This window comes from Myxocyprinus asiaticus, chromosome 35 (genome assembly GCF_019703515.2).
Source record: "Myxocyprinus asiaticus isolate MX2 ecotype Aquarium Trade chromosome 35, UBuf_Myxa_2, whole genome shotgun sequence".
Classification (NCBI taxonomy): Eukaryota; Metazoa; Chordata; class Actinopteri; order Cypriniformes; family Catostomidae; genus Myxocyprinus; species Myxocyprinus asiaticus.
This window is the reverse complement of record NC_059378.1, coordinates 7,334,008-7,351,932: the sequence shown is the minus strand read 5'-3', so window position 1 is coordinate 7,351,932 and position 17,925 is coordinate 7,334,008. Positions and strand designations below refer to the sequence as shown.

Below are 17,925 nucleotides of genomic sequence, written 5' to 3'. Positions count from 1 at the left end.
GGGATGGGGCAAGGTGAAGTTGGTGGGCGGGCGGCTAGGCAGGAGCTTCCTGACACCAGAGCCAGCCACACAGCAGGATCAAATTGGCTGCAGCATGAATCACCACCACTCCCACCACCGACACAGCCACTTTTTCTGCTGCCACAATAAAAAAAAAAAAATTTTAAAAGAGAGGCTGCCATACCAAATTCATGCAATATAACACAGGATCAATAATTAAGCGGCAGAATTACAAATGACTAAATCTTATGTGCTGTAAGGTGACCATTTTTTTAAGTCTAAAAACAAGCTCTTTATCAATATGTATCTTACCATTTGAATACTTTAATATAAGGTGAGCGTTTCAAAGCGAAATGCTCAAATGTGTAATGATCCCGGCTGGAGGATTAAACAGAGAATCAGAGTGCACTGAAGCAATTTTGCATCTTAATATTCCAAATCCTGCACACCAAGCTTGTGCTGAGAGATATGAGAGAGTGCAATACTCTTACCTGTGCATCCAAATTTGAATAAAGGCAAGGGGAACTGGGATTTGGTCTATTTTAGTTATTTAAGAGATAGTGTTCCCAGCTCGCAAGTAAATAATGCCCCAGAGGCAAAGCAGTCCCCCAAATCACTTATTAGAAAAAAGGCCAATCGCCCCTGGCTTCCATTATGTCGGCTGCCCACCAGTGGGTGCAACCTTTGATCTGTTTAGGTTTGTGAGCATTTGCATTTCATAATGAGATCAAAGCAGCAAGGTCCAGACACTCTACATGTGCCTACAGCATTTTTAAACAGGGCAAGATTCAAACTCAGCTATCACATTTATCCATTTGCGCGAGCCGAAACAGCTCAGTCAACAGCTATAGCAGAAGCAACGGTGTTTGTGAGGAATTAAGCTTTTGCACACTTTTCGCCTCCACTGCATGCAGGTGTGTAAATGGAGAAAATCATGCCAGTAGCAACGGCATAGATTCAAGAACAAACATTTTAAGCATATTTAAACTAGCTAAGACTCAAGAACTACTCAGGATTATATTTGGCATCTACTGTTTACGGCGAAGATGCTGGGAATTCCTTCGGAGATGATTGCACTTTCCATATGAGCTGTCTGCACAAGAAAACACAAACTTGGGGTTTGAAAGTAGGTAGAGCTGCTCAATGACCTGAAACGTCATCTGGCAATCTCTGGGAAGTACTGTTGGTAAATCATAAGGGAGATTATTGGGTAGAATGTGCCAGAAATGCATTGTGCATTCTGATGAGCAGCAGCTGTGGCAAAGCCATCATAAACAGGCCGTGCTGCCACATCTGCTGCTGCTGCACGTTTTCAAAATGCCTGATCAGATTATGGCCTGCTCTGTGGCTGGATTACAAACCTGTTGTGTAAACAGAGATTGAAAATTCTCTGAGGATAACAAGAGCTTTTGCATGGCTTGGGTCATTGATAATCCTCTAACATCCATACATTTAATGTCTTTAAACTGAGGTTTAGCCTGGTTGCACTCTGCTGCAGCCTTTATATAATTGTTTTAAGGTCATACGTTCACATACAAACAGGATGAGGATGCTGGATCCTCAGGTCAGGTGGGCTGTGATTGCTTCCAATTCATTAGAAGCAGATAGCCCAGGCCCGCCTGGTGTCAAACCCATAAACTCAAAGGCCGACCGGTTGCTAAGCATCTTGACTAGTGGTCGACCGATATATCACCGAGGCCGATAAACCTTTTAATTATTGGCATCGGCCGATACATTTTCCCGTTTGGCCAATTTGTTTCTTGAGGGTGCTGAAAATCACCTGCTTGCATGTGAAGCAACTGAGACATTTAAAGGACCAGTCAAGGTTCGTTTTGTTGTTACCTGCCATCATGTTACTACAATAATAGACCAGTGTATAACACAGTCTCATTTAAACGGTCCGCATTTCAGAGCCGTGGCAGACGCGTTTGCGCTCATAATGTTAAAGTGCTCGCCTGTTTCATTCTCCCTCTCTCTCTCTCTCTCTCTCTCTCATCTAATGATAAAAAGGCAAATATCAGTAAAACTAATCATATACCATCTGCAAATATGCGCATATCTCGTTTAAACAGATGTAATAAACAAACCTCACAAAAACTTGAACAGATCCAGCATCCTGTGGAGCACACATTTATTTACCTCTAAAGCAAATATTTTATTAGCCTCTCCTCAGCAGTTCCCTGTCACTTTTAACTTTCTTTTCTAATGATAAAATGTAAAAATCAATAAAACTTCTATTATATACCAGGGTATTTCCTGCATAGAGAATTGAGGCAGCTGCCTCCGTCAAATTTCGTGGTCACCGGAGGTGCCAGCATGATCACCTGACTTTTTCCCTGATAACAGCAGAAAGGAATACTCTGTCATTTTTGGTCATACAGATAAGAGTAAGACATCATTCAAAACTATAAAGGGTTTACTTTTATTTGTGTACACTCACAATAACAGCAAAACATTGTGGCTTTGTAAAATAAAGAAATCATACAGGACGCACTTTCTGCTGTCTCGGTCTCCGTGAACTTCTGTCTGGAGCGCGTCATGAAATGAACCGAAACTCAGCGTATACTTGCCTCGCAGACATGACAAATATGTCTATAGAAAGCTTGAATTGTCTACTTTTAAATGAACCAATTTAGATTGAAAACAAATATTCTCTGATTGTGTAATCCATATGAAACCAAAGAGAGGTACAGTCTTTCCCGTTTGAGCTCATTATCCTTTTTGGAAGAAGACACGCTGTGAATTTACCTCAGAAGAAGAGCGTGATCTGATACGGCCTTTCTAACACAAAAAGTGTCTCACAAAAGTTAATTTTGTGAGCGAAAACTGGAGTCTACAAAATCTATGCATTTCATGGCCTTATTTCAGTGACTTAAAAATTACTAACCACGCATAATCTTGATTTTCTCAAAAATGCAAACATGTACATCTCATGTTTGGAGGCTCTTATGTTACAACACTGCTGAGAAAGTGATGCAGTATATTTATTCAATTTGTTAATTATTCATGTCTGACATGATGACTTCAATCATGTCAACTGTATCTGGGCAAAATTTTATATTGTTATCTCAAAGCAGTTTAGATAAGTTATGGCATTTGGAACCAAGGTAGCCTTTTTTATCAAAAGTCCAAAACACTCTCCAAACAAGTGATCTGAGGGTTTTACTGAACCTAAGAACTACTTACATTTGTAAATGCCACAATAAACCAGAAACATAATTACATAGAATAAGTAACAAGTAATAAGATGCAGCACTGTTTCAGTTGTGCGCATGGTAAATCAAGATCTGTCAATCTAAGCGATCAGTCCAATCCAAGCTGTAAAAGAGTGGCCGATTGGTCTCTACACATCATCCCTTCCCACCATACTCACCCACATACCTGAGATCAGAGATGATCTTATTATCAGTTTAAGTGGATAATCAAGTTTTCTGTTTGTTAACTATAAATGAACACATTAGCTGATATGTTATATTCAATTAATTTAATGTTGAACAGGTTAGCGTTTTTAATTAAATATGCTATAAGTTGATAATTGTCATTTTCTTCAATCATCTAATTATTAGAACACCTAAAATATGTTGCTTGTAAGTGTTTGCTTCAGCCAGTGGGAGGCATGGTACAAGTGTATGTGTGCACATGATCAGGATGGTACCACCTCTGCCTCATTTTGAGCCAGGAAAAACCCTGTATACCGTTTGCAAATAAGCAGATATTTCGTTTAAACAGATGTAATTCACTTCACGAAAATCCAGCGTTTTCTTACCATCTACCACTCATCTAAAATCTTCCTCTGAAGCGCATATTCTATCAGCCAGAATAAAAATTTCAGGATCAGGATCAAAAGTTCCTCTGATTCCCAAATCATGATGGTCACTCTGTGCCAATCCAAGCAGGCGATCCAGGCAGTTTAAACTGTCAGTAGATTGCTGCTCCTCGTGCTGGATCCGCACAAGCGCATGAGTGCAACTTCAAAGTAAAAGTGCTTCACATGTGCTGTAAGTAAATGTCTTATTCACGGTGTACAGTATGTACAATTGGTTTATTTCAGTATTTTTTTTTGAGAAAATGTGATTGCTAACGTGGACATGCCCTCCATGGTTGCTGGACTACTGTGTGTACTGTTATTTCCTTTTTTCCTACTATATTAATTTCTTCATGTGCACATAAATTACTCAAATTTGATGACTAAACAGAAATCAGAAGAAACTTCTATCTACCATTTAAAATATAATATATATATATATTTTTTTGATTCTTTTTTACAAAGTTAAAGTTTTGTGTGAAATTGAGTAAATATAGTGCTAAATAAGAGTTTATTAAAAAAAAAAATGTTATGTTTATCTTATTTACTATATTAAATTGTGTGATATATCGGCATTGTATCAGCCTATCGGCCACCCTGCTCTCTGGATATCGGCATCAGCCATTAAAAAACCCGTATCAGTCGACCACTAATCTTGACAACATTAAACATCTCATCAGTGACAAGTGGGTCTGACGGGGAATGGTGAGCCTCTCAAACCCATGAGATGCCAAATTAATCTAATTTGCTCTTTCACTCTTGGAGAGATTGCACAAAGATGGCTCACACACAGATAACCCAGGATTATGAGAATTGGACAAAGACGAGCATATTGCATAAGGGCTTTCAATAGCAAAATAGAGACAGAGGATAATTTCTTGTGGCGGCATTGTCTAACCAATATCGAAGGTTCTCCCAATATAAAAAAAAATCTAAAAACTAAATTGCAAAATTACTTGCCCTCATTAACACATTTCCACTGTCAGGCCAAATTAGGGCGTGCTAGTGTGTGCCAGGGCTAGTTGCGTTCCCACCGTCACTTTCGGGGCTTCATGGTGCTTCCTCTGGGCTTTCTCGGGGCCAGCGGTCAATGGCTCTGGGCTTTCTCAGAGCCAATAGCCTTTAGCCCACCGACTGCACTTGGGCCAAACAAGGCCAACTGGGGATTGAGGCGGGGTCAATGTCAAAGGCGGAATTTCACCGAACTTGCCAGGTTATGTATCCAGCACTCAACAATACAAGTTCGAAAAAAAAAAAAATGCAGTCAAAGTACAAATATTTTAAAATGCACAATGGACTAAGCGGTGCCCAAAGAAAAAACTTTCCATGGTTCAAGATTATGGACGATGTGCTGGGAGATCGTCCCGCTGTTAGTGGAGAGACCACTTGGGATACCATGGCAGTTACAGTTGGTGAGTTGTCAATGCAAAATTTTCTTGTTAGCTAGCCAAGGTTTACAAACAATATAAACTCTATATTCTTGATAACTACAAAACATGATGCCTTAGCTTGAGCTTCCCTCTTGCTTGTGAAATGGGCGGGGTTTGTGGCGTTGACACCAGGGCGATGTATTAAGTGCGGGTTTTAGGGCAACGCTGCAGGGCTATTGGTCTGATGGTGGGAATGCAAATTGATTTTGGTCTCGCGGCTCGAGGCTATTGGCCCCGGCTGCCCAGTTGATAGCCCTGGCTCGCACTGGCCCTATAGTGGAAAAGCAGCTATTTTGTTCCAACCTTATGACTTTCTTTCATCTGTGCAACAAAGGAGAATGTCTCAGTCACCATTCACTTTTTATTGCATCTCTTTTTTCATACTATGAAAGTGAATGGTTACTGAAGCTAACATTCTGCTTAACATCTTTTTGTGTGTTCTATGGAGGAAAGTCATATGGGTTTGAACAACATGAGGGTGAGTTTTCATTTTTGAGTGAACTATCCCTTTAAATAATTGTGTAGTGGTTACATTATTCAAGAACACTGCTGTTCATTTAATGCAGCAATAATGAATTCTTTGATTCAAATCACATAAGAATTTGATCTAAATTCAAGTCTCTCTGGGATTGTAATATAACCTTACCAGCATTAAAAGACTTGAAACATTAGTCAATATTGTGCCAACTTTAGCATTCAAAAATACTGCTTCCCAAAAAAGCTTTCATAATATTGCAGAGACTGAGAGTGCTAAAATTAATCTCTCTGCTCTCTACAAGGAACCTAATGCTTACGATCATTGTGTGCATATCCGTCTCCCCTAATACTACATGAATATTTTTTGACCTTGATGAATTATCTATTCTTATTGACAGCACTTATTGATATTTCTTAAAAGCGTCGGCTAATGGAGTTCTATTGAGATGACTAAATGTTGCCGCCGACTGATTTAGCCTGGTCTCATCTCTCCGACACAGCTAGAATTATCATAGAGAACAGACGTGTGCGTGCGCTGGGTTGTAAATTCCTGCTGCCGACATCTCAGGGGGGATGTGGAGAGATGGAGGGCGATGACTGCACACAGACATACATTCACCCCAGCCACACTTGGTATATGTGCAAATGCACAAATATAGCAGCATGCACTTCTGAGACAAAGGATCTATCTAAAATAATAGTCGACAGCGGATGTAGTGAGATTCACACTCTCCCACCTACTAAAAGAAATGCTAATATTCCTGTTATACAATTCTTAACACTAACTCTGTTGCTCCGTTTTCCTATCAGAACGCTCGCACTCTCCCACCCATGAGATGTGCTTCTCTTGCTGTCCTGAGCTCACATAAGCTATTTTCTACATCACACAGTTGGACACCATAGCGCCTCTGTCTGCCTCATACTATGCATCTAATCGAGAGCGTCTTCATATAGACCGACCAGTGTGGCTTTGCCTTTGATTTCAGCTACATCTAGATTTATGTATATAAAAATCACTTATTTCTGTGAAACTAACTACAAGAGATGTAACACAGGAATAAAACCTGCAAGATAACTGGATCGAATTTATGATGAATTGTCTAATTTTTTCCATTTCTTTCCTAAAATGTATTCAGCCTTTAAAACTGAATGCTAACAGACCACACGCAGCATATTTGGCCCTTTGTACAGGCTGCTGGTTCCCATATATAATAGCTGTAACAATGCATGATACAGAGATGGAATGTGGCAATTAGCAGCCATCACTGAGAACAGCAGTAGGTCCCCTCTTTGTACAAGGCATCTTAAATAGGTCTACATTCCAGCAAAATGGAAAGCAGTTTCCCAGTAAACGTGTCAGGGCAACAACCTTGTACAGAATTTGCAGTGAATTCAGTGAAAAACGCAGAAATCCATTTATGTCATGTCAGTCCACGGTGCAGAATGTGTACGGGAGGTGGGGGGTTAGAAGAAAGTCTGATGTCATAAAGGGCAGTACGGCACTTGCAAGCAATTTAACTTGCAGGCATCTTCCCAGAGACAACAAAACGAAGTATGTTTGAAGTAACCCTGATGGTTTTTTTTTTTTTTTTTTTTTTTTTAACACTAAGCTCTGAAGGCGTTTTTAAAAATGTCCTGTTTCAGTGGCATACACAAAATTAAAGGCTTTTAACTTGACAAAAAAAAAAAAAAAAAAAAAAAAAACATGGAGGGTCAAGTGTTTGGCTTAATTTTAAAGAAAGAAACTGCTGAAAAAATCTTGAGCCAAAAATGTACTTTTTTTCCTCTTATTTTTCTGATTCGACATTATATATCTCTGGGTTTAAATAAGATGCCTCCAAAAAACTGCTTTTTTTTTTCCTAATCATGTCAACTGTAACTGAGAAAAATGTTGTATTGATATGACAAAGCAAACAAAAGTTATAGCATTACAAATATAATTTATCCTTGTGAACAAAAATGTCTCCAAGTGTCCATAAGCCTCTCCAAACAACAACAAAATAACATAATAATTGTACATAAGAACTAATTGCACATGCAAACATAACAATGACTAAAGGTTTGCATAGCATGCAGACATGAATTTAGAAATGGTATGTGATATTTCATGTTCTGTATATTTTTTTGTGAAGTTATATAAGCAACACCTGTTCACATGAAACATAAATGTCAAAGACATATATTAAGCTATTACTCAAAATATTTTTGTCGGAGTAAAACAAATAGGCTGGTTGTATTCTACTCTTTGAGAGCTTTCCAACAACATATGACACATGGCTACTTGATTATTTTGGTGTTTTACTGATTGCAATAAGTACAGTGCAAAATTTTTGATAAATTATTGAAATGGAACACTTCTGATTTGTCTGGAAATTTCAAAGCACTCATTCAGTTTTGGTCATGATTCCTAAATGCATTGTAAAGTAGAGCTTCTAAGCTTTCAAACGATACCTACTTTGTGTTGGTCAAGACTGTAGTTAAGCTCTATAATCCACAAACAACAATAGGAGAGGGTGTCCATAGAGCAACTTGTTTGATTAGATTTTTTTGATTAGAGCTATCAAAATAACATCAAGTAAAAACGACATCTATAAACGTAGCCATATTTTAAAAGTGATGTATAAACTTCCAAAATCATGTGTTGCATTTTGCATTTATACTGACATAAATATCTGTTTCACAGCAGAGGAAAAGAACATGATGGGTGTGAAAATATGCTAACAAACAGATACACACACACACACGGATCATATCTCGCATGGATATCAACTGCATATATCTTGTCTGCCTGCAATAAAGCTGTGCTATGAATTCTATTGCCAATAAATGTCAACTGATTGGTAAGCTCATTCTAATATCAATTTTCACCTCCGGTCTTTAAAAGGCAATCAGCATGGCTTCATCTCTGTATATCATATGCTCCTTGAGATGGTGACACAGCAATGGCTCTCTCCAACATAATGGACTTCTATCAAGGCATCTGGTATGAATAATCAAGAAGCCATGAAAGGGATCATTTTTTCTGTGGCTAGATCTGGCTCTGTGAATATCAACACACTTTCTTCTCACACTTGTGTGCGAAAAAGTGCCTTTATTTTCTTCTGTCAAGTGAGACAAGAAACTGTGTCAAATATTAATGGTCATAAACAGATCTGAACGCTGCTTTGCAAAATAGCAGCACGCATGTGAGCAGTGTGGCTGTTGCTTTGATATTTTCAAAATATTCCATGGCAAGGAAAAAAAAACCTTGACAGCATAAGAAATGAGAATAATTTCACACATTAACCTTGGCAGCCTCCTCTGACTAAATTCAGGGCTGATTCGGTACACTGATTGAATTTAAGTGGAGGGACGTCACTTGTGTGCATGCAAATGTCTCTGATGGGCAGAAAGCAAATAATGACAAATTAGCTGACGCTTACAGTCAGAGCACTGCCTCGTGCTTTGCCCTTACCTTCCATCCGCTGCCAGCTTCCCTGTAATAGGGGAAATTGTCACAGATCCACTGGTAGATCTCGCTCAGTGTCATTTTTTTCTTTGGAGAGCTATTGATGGCGAACGTGATTAGGCTGGCGTAGCTGTATGGTGGTTTGCCGTCCTTGTGCTGCTGCACCTCTTCCTGGTCCAGTGTTGTGTTGGGGTCCAGCAGGGCGCTCTTCTTAGCCATGCCCGGCCCATGAGCATTCTGGCCGTCTGCCTTCTGAATGGCAGCCCGCATGGTCAGCTGTGGCAGCCAGTCCATGGAGGTCAAGCTGCTCTCCAGCTCCGACGTCATGGTGGCAGGTCAAGGGGGTCTGGAGAGGAGTAGCACGAGGGGGCGGAGGAGGAGTGGTGATCTGGTGCACTTAGAATGCAGGGGCTCCCTCAGATCAGTGTTTTGTTGATATCACACAAAATGAAACCTGCAGAGAAGAGCAAGAGAGGGGATCATTAGATTGGCTGACATTGTCAAGATATGAGTGATCGCTTCTGAAGTGTGTTGACACTTCCATAGTTAGAACCACTCCAGCTGGAACCAATGTAATTTTAATTACCACGTTCAAACAGGCAGGTTATCTCTTTGGAGAGAAGCTCTAGAACAGGCGCTGATCGGAAGGCAAACACACACCCCTGCAAAAAACCCACTGAGCTGCACAGACTGGCCGAGCCGTCTGGCCCACCTCCTACCTACAGCCTGCACCCTGCAGCTGACTCACACAACTGTAATCCGAGATGCAAACTGAGTAAATGCTGCCGAATTGTTTTCACAACTACCAGCCAAATGGGGGAATGGTTCACAAGGAATTCCAATTCTCCTGAGGGTGGTGTAACCCTCTCTTCTCTTTCTCTCTCTACCCTTCCCCCTCTTCATCTCGTCTCTGTTGTAAACAGGCCTCGCAGTCGGTGTCGTGCAGTGTGCCGAGTGTACAGGCTCTTATTCCAGTCTGTGGCTGCACTCTACACCCACAAACAACCTTGTGTTTTAGGCACGCTGCCCTCTCCGACTTAAAATAGCAAAAAGCGCGAGGCCCATCCCACTGCATAGGTACACAGTGAGGCGGCTTAATCCATCCCCACCCTATAGAAAGTATTATCATGAAAATGACAACACGACTGGAAAAAAGGTACCAGGGGAGGGAATATCCCACATATTATTCAGACAATCCTGGTTTAAAAATACCTCCCCAGTTCTCTCGGGACCTGAAAGAGACACCCTCATTGAAATTCCTCTACAATCACGGAAACCGAGCGTGAGCCTCTGAAATCTGATAAATGAGATGTCTGTGAGGCCACTGCTATGACAGATGCTTTTTTTTCATAACTCCCATCATTTCCACAAAGGTGAGTCATGACCCTCTAATTTAAAAGATTTTTTCCAGTGCAGAATGATGGGACCCACAAATCCAACTAAATGATGGGCAAGCTTAAAATTCAAATTTAGCATCCTCGCACACACATGGTTCACGTGCAGGAAATAAACGCCTTTGGGCATTTTCTAATTAAATTAAATCAAATCTATCTATGCACAGTGGACTTCTCAGTGTCTCATGCATCCAATTTTCACATACACTTGACTGCGGAAGTAAGCTGTGTTGACAAACTGAAACCTTTTCATGCATGTTGCAACTAACAGCGACCATCAAAAATTCCAAAACGATGCAAGTCAGACAGTAATAACAGGAGCAGCACAAATGTTAAAGGTACATTGGTTTACCATGCAAAAACAGAATCTAAAACTTTTCAGGCGATGTTATTCATAACACCCAGTATGTCATAATTGTAACACATTGCAATAAATAAAACAGAACTATAATGTGAATAAACAGTGTATATTTAATGTGTATATACTAATGTTAGTTAGTAAACAACACATCATAAGATTATGAAGCACAGACTTTATTCACACCACAAGACTACAATGTAAACAAATTTGATATATACACTAATGTACCTCGGATGCTTTCTGTGTATTCTTCATGAGTTTAAAGCAGCTCTTACATTCATACAGACGGGATCATCACAGACGTTTTGTAATATTGTGACCAAATCAGAGCAGAAAACACCACAAACGTTAGTAACTTCTGAATGAGTGATGTTTACAATGATGTCCTGGTAGGTGTGTAGGTGTACTCGCCTGTCACAAATCGGGCTCGCCGGAGTACGGAGGTAAATCATGGATAAATATATTTAAATGTCTGCAGAAGTCAAATATGGCAGCTGCAGGGAAAAAGTGACATCACTGAAACAGGTCAATAGAACAACAGACCTTTATATAAATTAATATTTAAAATTTGATCTCACTGATTTGAACATCTCTGCATTTGAATGTATTAGGTCTACTCAAGAAATACTGCATGAGAAAAAAGCTTTTTTGGTCTTATCCAGAAACCACATCTGACTGTATCTGATAATACTGTGGGCGGCATAGCAAAGTTACAATTGCTCAAAAATACTTGCAAAAATCTTTAAAATATAGATCTAAAAGAATTGGATATCAAAACAAAAACATCAGCAATAAAATAACTGATTCAAAGTTCAAAACTTGCATATCAAAAGAGGAAATCAGAGATAGTTTTTGGGGTGACCAAAAAAATGCTAAAAGCTGTCAGGTTTGACCAATAAACACTCACTGAGCATTTTATTAGGAACACCTGTAAACCTACGTATTCATGTGATTATCTAATCAGCCAATCGTGTGGCAGCAGAGCAATGCATAAAATCATGCATATATGGGTCAGGGGATTCAGTTATTGCTCACATCAACCATCAGTATGGGGAAAAAATTTGATCTCAGGGATTTCAACAGTGGCATGATTGTTGGTGCCAGACGGGCTGGTTTGAGTATTTCTGTAACTGCTGATCTCCTGGGATTTTCACACACAACAGTCTCTAGAGTTTACTCTATGGTGCCAAAAACATCACTTCACCATCCCACAAACACAAAAGTATCCTTGCAATGACTCTGAAACAAGGATCAGGTCAAGTATGCTTCAAGCCTGTTGCCATTTTGACTCAATGCACATCATCCTGAAAATGCAAAGCTCTCAGGAGCACTGGTGTGTTAATTAGCACACCTCTGCAGTGCCAAGCAGTAAAGTGAAGCTTCCCCTCATAAACTCTGGCACCTGTACAGACGACTCAGTTTCAGGCTTTGGCCAGCAGCAGCTTAGACCACAGAGCAGAGGATGCTGAGCTGGGTAAGCGGGACAGTGAGGAGTATATGTCAATAGGGATGAAAAGATTAGTCGACTTTATCAATAATGTTGACAATAAAAAATTGTCGACAAAAATTTCCATTGCCGAATAGTCATTTGATCTCATTTAACGTAACATGAGATCAGATATGAAACTAATGATGGCACGCAAGAGGAGCACTGCAGCCTGATTGAGGAAAGAAAACACAGTCCAGACGCACTTAAAACTTTCCAAACATTTTCAGGTGATGTAGGTAGCAAAGTATGAGGAAATTATACAAAAATACAAAATAACTAAATAATGAAGCACTCTCATTGTGAAATACAGCGGAGCCAGAGCTACCGTTCCACTGAAGCAGCACCTGCATGTCTAGCGTCTTTAAAGGAAACACCCCGCCATTATATCTTTAATTCATCCTTTATTAAAGTTCAAATAATAAGGAAGCAGGTCATGTAAATAAGCACAAACTCCGAAAATGGCATTTCTTTGTGCGGTCAGCACCGCTTCTATGAGTCGCGTGAAGTGACCCGATCTGAGGGAGAGAGATTGGAACGGCATCCTGGCTGATGCACACAGCTTGTCCCTCGCGCACGCTTGCTCCAGCTACATTATAATGTGATGGCTCGCCACGTAGTGAATCATAATACATGTGTGTTGCGGTGTGTATCTTATCATAAAGAAAATCAGTGATATGCAGCTCTATTAAGAAGAGAGAGTTTGTTTTTTGAGAGTTAAATATGGATCGATATGAACAAAAAGGTGAGAGGGTAGTATTCCAACACCCACCCATTATAGCTACACTGCAACAAAATACTTTTTTGATTTGTCGTTGTTTTGGCTTGTTTTCCAATATAAATATCTAAAAGTACATTTACTTTAGGAGATACTGCAGAAGAAAAATGTGTTATCTGAGAATGCTGAATATAATATCAAATATTTTAAAATACCTAAAAATCCTTAAAACAAGATATTTACCTGAAGTGCATATAAGATATTTAGACTTGCTTTCAGAAAATATATGTTGAATATAATTATTTTTTGACTTTACTGCACTTGCAGAAGAATAAACCAGTGGAAAAAAAAAATACACTTATATACAAAATACATTCTCTGAAAGCAAATCTAAATATATGTCGTTTCTCAGGTAAATGTATCTTGTTTTAAGGATTTTTAACTATTTTTAAATGGAAAACAAGACAAAACACGATTACAATATAATTATTTGCAGTGATGATTTTTTTTTTTTTTTTAACTGAATTAAACATTCAGTAAAAAACATTTTTTCCCCCTTTAATTTAGTGAATGTTATTTAGAGGTATTTTTAAAAGATTATTTTGTCCTCTTTATTATTAGTAAGCACGTTTAATACAACCTTTTAAGTCAAGGTATAAGCTGAATAGGCAGTTAAGAGCTAAATGATTAATCGCTGCAATAATCGCCCGAATAGTTGAATAATTGTTCTAATAATAGCTAGATTAGCCAATTATCAAAATAATTCTTTTAATTATCAGCCCTATACGTCAACTGACATGGGAAGGGTTTATGGCTGGTGGCCATACACACGTCCCTGGATTTAGCAGGTTTGCCTACTAACACCAGTAAACCCTTGGGAGTCAATTTCAACAAATGTGTGGCATTGTTTTGAGTTAAGAGCTACCTTTGAAATACAGAGAAGAGTTTTGAGAACAATAGTGTTCATCTTGGATAAACTGTTGAAGATATAGGCATAATGTTAGGTCATGTGTGCGTAATTATTTCTTAAATTTTTTAAGCTACTGTAAATAATTTGTAATAATTGCAGAGACAACCAAATAAGCTATTCTTAGGTAGATTTCCCCAGAAAAAGTGTAAACACTGAATCTGTGGTGCATTCAACCGGTTGTTTGAACAACCCAACATGCGTCCATCATGCGTCCATTTGTCGTTGCTTTTCAGAGATCTAAACACTTTAATTTCCATTAGTTCCAGGGATCAAGGAAACATCCAGCCACCAAACAATATGGTCCACGTTTTAATAATGGCATTTTTTGAAAATTGTGTTAATGTTAAATTAATAGTGTTAAAGTCACTATGAATAAGCCGCCTCCTGCTGTTGTTTTGAATGAGGGTGCGTTTCAATCAGAAGTGATCTTCCCTATGCCCTATTCCCTATGAAGACTTTATTATCCACTGTGATAGCTTTAAAAGGCTATAAGGTGTGGGGCTCAAAAATAAGGGTCATTCAGAACTCACTTTTAAAGTAATTTTTCTTGGAAATTCAGTTTGAAGCAATCTTACAGCATGACTATCATGATTATTTCCCCTTCGGAGGGTGATTCATCCCATTTGGAACGCAGTCTGAGATCGCATCTAGCAGGAAATGTTCAAGGAACAAAAAGACTTCACTTCCTTACACCCTCTTGAAATGGTCTATCTGTAAGCACAATGGACATTGTATCAGAAATGTACCCATATGAATCGATATCGAATCGAGATCGGAATCAAAAGCTTGTGAATTGTAATCAAATCGGAAAATCTGTATCAATACCTAGCCCTAACTACAACATAACTAAATCTTTTCTATAATTCTATAAAAATTCTTTGAGCAACTGCATTTGTGAAACTATAACGTGGTCATCAAAACTAGCATTGAATTTAGGCTATATCCCAAGAGTAGATTTGTATAAATAAGGCCATGTTGAAACAACAATAGTCCATAAATAAAAACTTAAGCCCAAAGTATACTTTGGTCAGATGCGAACGGACGCGTAACGCAATTCTCATCATCAGCAGAGTCCGCGGGCACCGAACATGCACAGCCCGTGTCTTTGAATGCGCAGAATGCTCATGGAGTTCACAAGGTGGCAACACTTTGCCACTTTCTGACAGCTGTTGCTGTCACGAAGAAGCGACAGCAGATGTAATCGCGCTAAACATCAGGAGATGAAGGTAAAAACAACAACAGTCGATGTGCACGTCAAGGAAGTCTGGAGATACTTGCATTTGTATAACTCGAGTCTGAAGATATATAAATACATATTTATGGGTCTAAAATCCTGTAGAAAAAGTCTGGTGTCTCATAGCAGTCATAGCGCACATGCGCCAACGGCCTGTGTATGTGCACACTCTTATAAGGAGTATATGGCTCACGTTTGACTGTATGCAGATGCTGAGCGTTCAAAATGGAAGTATACCCAGGGCTTTCCTATCATTAATAAGAGGTGTTTTGTGTGATGGTTTCAAACAGCTAGTTTAAAATCCTTTTAAATTAGAAAATTCTTTGTGAATTCTACCCTCCAAAGTAAATGTTCACTATCTTGATATTTTTCTGTCATAGCTCTTAGGTAAACAAGCAAATATAATCAAACCACACTGGCATACATTCAGGCAAGAATCAATTACATTATGAAGGCAGATTTTCACCAAAAGGTTTTAAATGTGTTGTTAGGACAAAGGTATTTAATAGGCTGTTTAATGTAGGTGTAGATTTTGTTGTTCACATGAAACCTATACCACTGGTTTAAAGGCAGGTTCAACTGTGCCAACTTAACCCTGCTATTGGGGCATGTTGTCACAAAAAGTCAAGGTTTGTTCAATGAATCTTCTTTCCTGGGCAATAATGGTAAAAATGTTTAATAGCTTTTTTGAAGACTTAAAGGTATGAGGCTATGCAGAAGTTTACTTTCAAAAATAAATCAACCCTGAGAAATATTCACTGCAGTAAATAAGTGTGACAGCTAGCCTCAGTCTCCTCTGTATATGTATAAAATATAGTTAATCATCTAACGGAATGCATTAAGCAAATTAAGAAAATGGCAGGTAAAATATAAAATGGCAAATATACTCCTACTGTTATTCAATAATGACAATTGCCTGCAACACTGTGCATTTGAAACAATGATCCGACTGCACTGTTAAAAGAGCATGTTAATTGCTTTGGCACACCGTATGCTTTCTCAAACGCTGTTTCTTCGAGTCAAAACGTGAACAATAAATATTTACTTTACAGAAGAAATGAGAGCAAACTCGTGTTTGTACATGGATGTGTGGATTAGTAAGCAGACTTGTGCGGTGGAGAAGGCCCCGTTGGGGGGGGGCGGGGGGGGGCAACTTGGCTTCGGCAGAGGGGAATCACTCTCTGTGAGCTCCTTCCACAGTGCCTGAAGACCTGGCACACCACTTCACAACAACAACACTGATGTAACCTAGTAACAAGCCCTTCGCTTTTCTACTCCTAACCTAAACTCTGGCCACATCTTCCAAATCAACAACATTATTACAGTGTGTAAAAAGGCCTGTGTTGTCTTTGTGATCATGAAAGGGAAAAACAGGGAGGGGAGAGAAACACTCTCACCTGCCCCGAAGTAAAAGGGAGATTCTTAATTTTTTCCCGACCCCAGAGGCACTGATCTCAAGTTATTTTTAAAAACATGAATAACTAAAATAGCAACGGCTCATTGTTGTGCCCAAATGTCGAGTGCTGTAATTGTTCGCCGTGGCCAGCCTGAAGACTCATCTTCATTAAATGGAAAAGTAGGTAACAGCAACAGCTTTTAAATGTCAGTCTTCCCTCTCCATTAAAGGCTTAATGGTTGCATTGAAACCACCCCCAGGATGAGAGCATTAATAACCCAGTCGTTACTCGCATTTTTAGGATATGTCAATTATCGCTTCGTTGCGTACACTGCCAGCCGAGCACATTGTTCGGCTTATTACAGCCTGCAGCATATCAGGGCTTGTCACAGTGAGACTACTGCTCAGCCCGGGCTGTCGGATGCCAGCACTGGTCTCAGGCCTGCAAGAGAGACTCCTTTAAGGCAGTGTGTGCACAGTCCGGGAGATCTGATGCGTTTGGGGGTTTGTGTCAAGTGTTGGAGGAGCGTTGTTCCAGTAACAAGGTTTGGCAGATACACATTGGCTGGTGTGGTGTGTCCTCAGAGTGTGAGTCTCATTGCTTTACATGAGGGCAGATTCCCAACTCCTCGGCTCAGCCGTCTGCAGGGGCTGCATGCATGTACTACATAATTAATCTGCCAGTCACAGCAAAGTAGGGTTGCACGGTAGAACAGTGCTACGGTAGTATCACAATACTAAAGCTTCAAAATACTGCCGGTGCCACAGTATTTTTTTAAACGGTAGTACCGTCAATACAGTAGTACCGTAAGTTATGTTATGTGTGTGGTAGTAAATATTATTTTAGCTAAATCCTTCATTTGAATCAGACCCATGTCTGCAATAAAATAAAAAATATAGTCTTTCTGAGTGGTGTCTCCTCCTCGCAATGCCCTTTAAGAGAGCAAAATGCTGTTTCGGATTTGCCCCTTATAAGGTATCATTTATTTTTCAGTAAGTGGTTTTCCCATGCTTCAAACACAAAAGTCTGAATCCCAGCATCTTAATTTGGTGGTCGTGTCTCCTAATGGATATTATGGATTTAAGTAAAACTTTGGAGAGTGAGATGCTTTTTACACAACACAATTCATGTAGCGACATCTGGAATTATTTTGGGTTTTGCCTAATGAGACCAGGAATACCCATCTGTCATGAATGTTAACAGAG

The 17,925-nt window shown here is 39.4% G+C and overlaps 1 protein-coding gene across 3 annotated transcripts in view; it reads right to left on the bottom strand.

Annotated features, from left to right (window-relative positions):
- The window catches only part of LOC127426192 (forkhead box protein J3-like), a 167,989-nt gene that overhangs the window by 102,207 nt on the left and 47,857 nt on the right, over positions 1 to 17,925 (bottom strand). For all 3 annotated transcript variants that reach the window (XM_051672834.1, XM_051672836.1, XM_051672835.1), the window contains exon 2: positions 9,167 to 9,614. In XM_051672834.1, coding sequence (XP_051528794.1) covers positions 9,167 to 9,487 — 321 coding nt within the window. In that variant the 5' untranslated portion in view covers positions 9,488 to 9,614. The remainder of the gene's footprint in view (positions 1 to 9,166; positions 9,615 to 17,925) is intronic.